Source organism: Globicephala melas, chromosome 13 (assembly GCF_963455315.2).
Source record: "Globicephala melas chromosome 13, mGloMel1.2, whole genome shotgun sequence".
Taxonomy (NCBI): domain Eukaryota; kingdom Metazoa; phylum Chordata; class Mammalia; order Artiodactyla; family Delphinidae; genus Globicephala; species Globicephala melas.
This window is the reverse complement of record NC_083326.1, coordinates 62,660,753-62,663,975: the sequence shown is the minus strand read 5'-3', so window position 1 is coordinate 62,663,975 and position 3,223 is coordinate 62,660,753. Positions and strand designations below refer to the sequence as shown.

Genomic DNA, 3,223 nt, shown 5'->3' with positions numbered 1-3,223 from the left:
TGGCTCTGTCCACCAGCGTGGTCCCCCTGTCCTCCAAGCCTCTGGGAAGCGCCAGGAGGCTGGACTGGACAGGGACCCTGGGGTGGGGAGGGAACAGGAGCCGGGGGAACGGGTGGTGGCTGGGTGGTTTGGGAAGGGGGGTGGTCAGCCAGACAGGGACGTGGCTTATGTGAAGCGACAGCAGAGCCACAGGCTTATGTGAAGGGTCCCTGATCTCCGAGGTCCGCCAGTCCCAGGGATGAGGCCTGAGGGTCTCACTTTCAGTGGAGCCCCTTCTGCACACCCTCTGCTCAGAGCCCTTCTGGTGGCCAGGGCGGTCTGGGGGCGTCCTGTGGAGAGGCTGCCCTGGCAGCGGATGGGGCTTGGGGGACGAGGCAGGGGCGCCACTGCAAGTGGGACCCTAGGGACCAGGCAGGGACCCTCACTGCAAGATCCGCCTCAGAAGGCGGCAAAGCCTCCTGTGCCCCGCCCCCATTTCCATGGAAACAAGTGCACAGGCCTTGTGTCACTACTATATGTCCAGTCGCAGGCCCAGTCCTCAGGACAGACCCCGCCTCCACCCTCCTCCAAGGCTCTGGGCTGGGACCGGTGCGTGGCAGTGCCATGGGTGGGGGCTGGCACGGCCGCTGGGCACCCTGGGCCACACCAGCCGCCTTGCTTCCTCCTCGCTGGGGCTGTTGGGCCTCCGGCCTAGAAGGGCAGGAAGTCGTCCACCTCAAGGCGCAAGAACGGGCCCAGCAGGGTCCGGAGCTTCCAGACGGTGGCGCGGCTCAGCAGGGGCGGCACCAGCCCCTCGAAGGGCGCGGGGTCCACCATGTACACGTAGGCGGCGGTGCAGGCTAGCAGGGCGCCCAGCAGCAACCTCAGGGCCAGCAGCCTGTGGACGGCTGTGGTCAGGGGGTGGGGGCACCCAGGGGACAGTTCCTGGGGACTGGGCTCTGCCCCTGAGCTTGGACGGCCACCTACCAGAGCTGGCCTTTGAGGCCCTCGGAACATCCCAGCTGAGGCCGCGCCTTCTGCGGGAGAGGGGCTGAGTCAGAGCGAGTTCCTGCTCTCCCTCAGGACAAGGGTGATTCTGGTCACAGGGATCCTCTCCAGCTCCCTAAGCGGGGCCTCCAGGGAGAGGGTGGGGTGGGGGACTTACCCCTATGCACGCCATCTGCTGCTCCTTCCTGACCCGGCTGCGGCACTGGGCCCGTTCCCTAGCGGGGGTGGGGGGGGACAGCACACAGTCAGCGCCACATGTACCCCCCACCTCAGCCTGGCACCACCTGGTCTGGTGCAGGGGAATTGGGGAGGGGTCAGGGATTGGTCCACCCCATCCTGACCTGGACACCTACCCCCATCCCGGCTCAGCCAGGCCCCGCTGGCTCCCAACCCTGCACATCACCCCAGAATCTCCAGCTGGATGTCCTCCATCTGGTTCAGCACCCCCCGGATGTCCTTCTTGAGCTTCTGGGGGGCAGAGAGGGTAAAGCTGGTCCCCCAACCCCACTGCCCCCACCCAGCCCCCTCATCCTCTGGGTGTTGCCTTTAGGAACCTACCAGGAGCCCGGTGGCCTGGTTGTTCAGGGCCATGTGTACTTCGGCCACGCCGTCCCACACCTGGTGGAGGGTGGAGACTGGGTCACGCCCCAAGGAGCGGGACCCATGCAGGATGCACATCACAGGTGGCTGCCCCAGCGCCCCCTCCCACCCTTGCAGGTGGGCACCTCGGTGATGGCCATCTTCTTCCTCTCAAAGGACAGTCGGATCTGCTGCAGCTCGTTCTGGGGGAAGGCACAGTGTGGGCAGAGGGAGGGCTGGCGGGTGGTCAGCTCCTTCCTCCCCGCACGCCCCCGGCCTCCGGGGCCCACCTGGGACTGCTGCACGAAGGACTCTTTCCCCCGGCACAGCTCCTGCTGCAGCAGCTGCAGAGGGGCCCTGTCCTTCAGGGGCCGGGCGCTGGCCTGCTCAAGGGGCTGCAGAGGAGCCGCCAGCTCAGCCCCAAGGCCATCAGCAGCATCCGTGGTCAAGGACTGCTTGGGAGTGGGGTGAGGGTAGCGCATGGAGTGGCAGGGAGCTCCCCAGAGCCTCCCATCGTCCTACTGGGGCCGCACCCCGCCACGCACTCACCCAGGTCAGGGCCATGCAGCTCAAGTGCTCCGGGCACAAGGGCAGGAACTGCTGCCCCGGCCCCAGGAGGGCCCCCAGCTGCTCCCGCAGGTCCTGGTTCTGCCTTTTCTGGGGGTGGGGGCAGAGAGATGGGAACAGCCACTTCGCAGGCAGGAGGTCGAAGGGGGCGGTGGTGGAGGGCTTGGGGCCTGGGAGGGCTGGGAGCGCACTCACCAGATTCTGGTTCTCCTGCTCCAGCTGGAGAAAGGACTGCTCTGCAGGCCCCAGGAGCACGCTCTGGAGCTGGGAGGGGGCTGCCCTGGGCGAGGCCCGGGTCCCTGCCCCCGGGGTCAGGGGCGGGCAAGGGCAGGGTCTGGGCCCTGAGCTGGGCCCCGCCCCCTGCGTGGGTGTCCCCTGCTCGCGGCCTGAGTGCAGGGGACAGCCCCACCCCAGCCCCGTCTCTACTTGTCCTTGTCTCGCCCCCGCCGGGTGGTCTCGTGGCCTCTGTCGCTGCATCTCTCCCTCTTCAGCTGTGATAAAGTTCCCAGGTACCTCGTCACCGACCCTGGGCCCCCCACCCCCTGTCCCCGGGGCTGGGAAAGGCCTGGCAGACTCCACTGAGTGGGTGGAGCTGAGAGGCGCCATGCAGGGCCACCTTACAAACCCCTGGCAGGGTGGGTCCAGGCATCCTCCATGGCTGCTCGAAGCTGGGGGTTAGGGGCACTGGGGGTGGGAGTGGCCACGGGGTCCCAGGGTTTTCGGCCCCTCCATACCTCCCTGTGACCCCTTCCTGACCCCAGGTCTAGGCTTTGGCCTGGCCTGAGCTGCCACCCTCTTACAGATGGCCCTGTGAGCCATCTGCCCCTTGGGACTAGATCATGAGACACCTCACAAGTCTGAGGGCCCTCTGGGTGTCATGGCTCACAGGTGCCTCAGGGGCACCTGTCACAAAGGCCTGGGCATGGCCAGGGAGGTCATAATGGGCTGGGGTGGTGGTCAGAGCAGGGCTGGCAGGGCCCCTCCCACCGTGTCCCTGTTCCTCGAGTAACCTCAGGGGGTCACCCCCTCTGCATCGTCCCCACCACACCCACCTCAACTATTTTCTTAAAATGTACAGCAGATCATGCAG

At 66.9% G+C, this 3,223-nt stretch overlaps 1 protein-coding gene across 1 annotated transcript; it reads right to left on the bottom strand.

The window, feature by feature from the left end:
- Positions 1-690: 690 nt before the first annotated feature.
- On the bottom strand, positions 691-2,865 carry CCDC188 (coiled-coil domain containing 188). Its single transcript, XM_030836700.1, is given in 9 exon segments — positions 691-877; positions 967-1,016; positions 1,145-1,202; positions 1,391-1,455; positions 1,546-1,605; positions 1,713-1,769; positions 1,857-1,961; positions 2,116-2,223; positions 2,329-2,865. Coding segments are annotated over 9 exon segments (1,227 nt in total).
- Between the last annotated feature and the right edge of the window lie 358 nt (positions 2,866-3,223).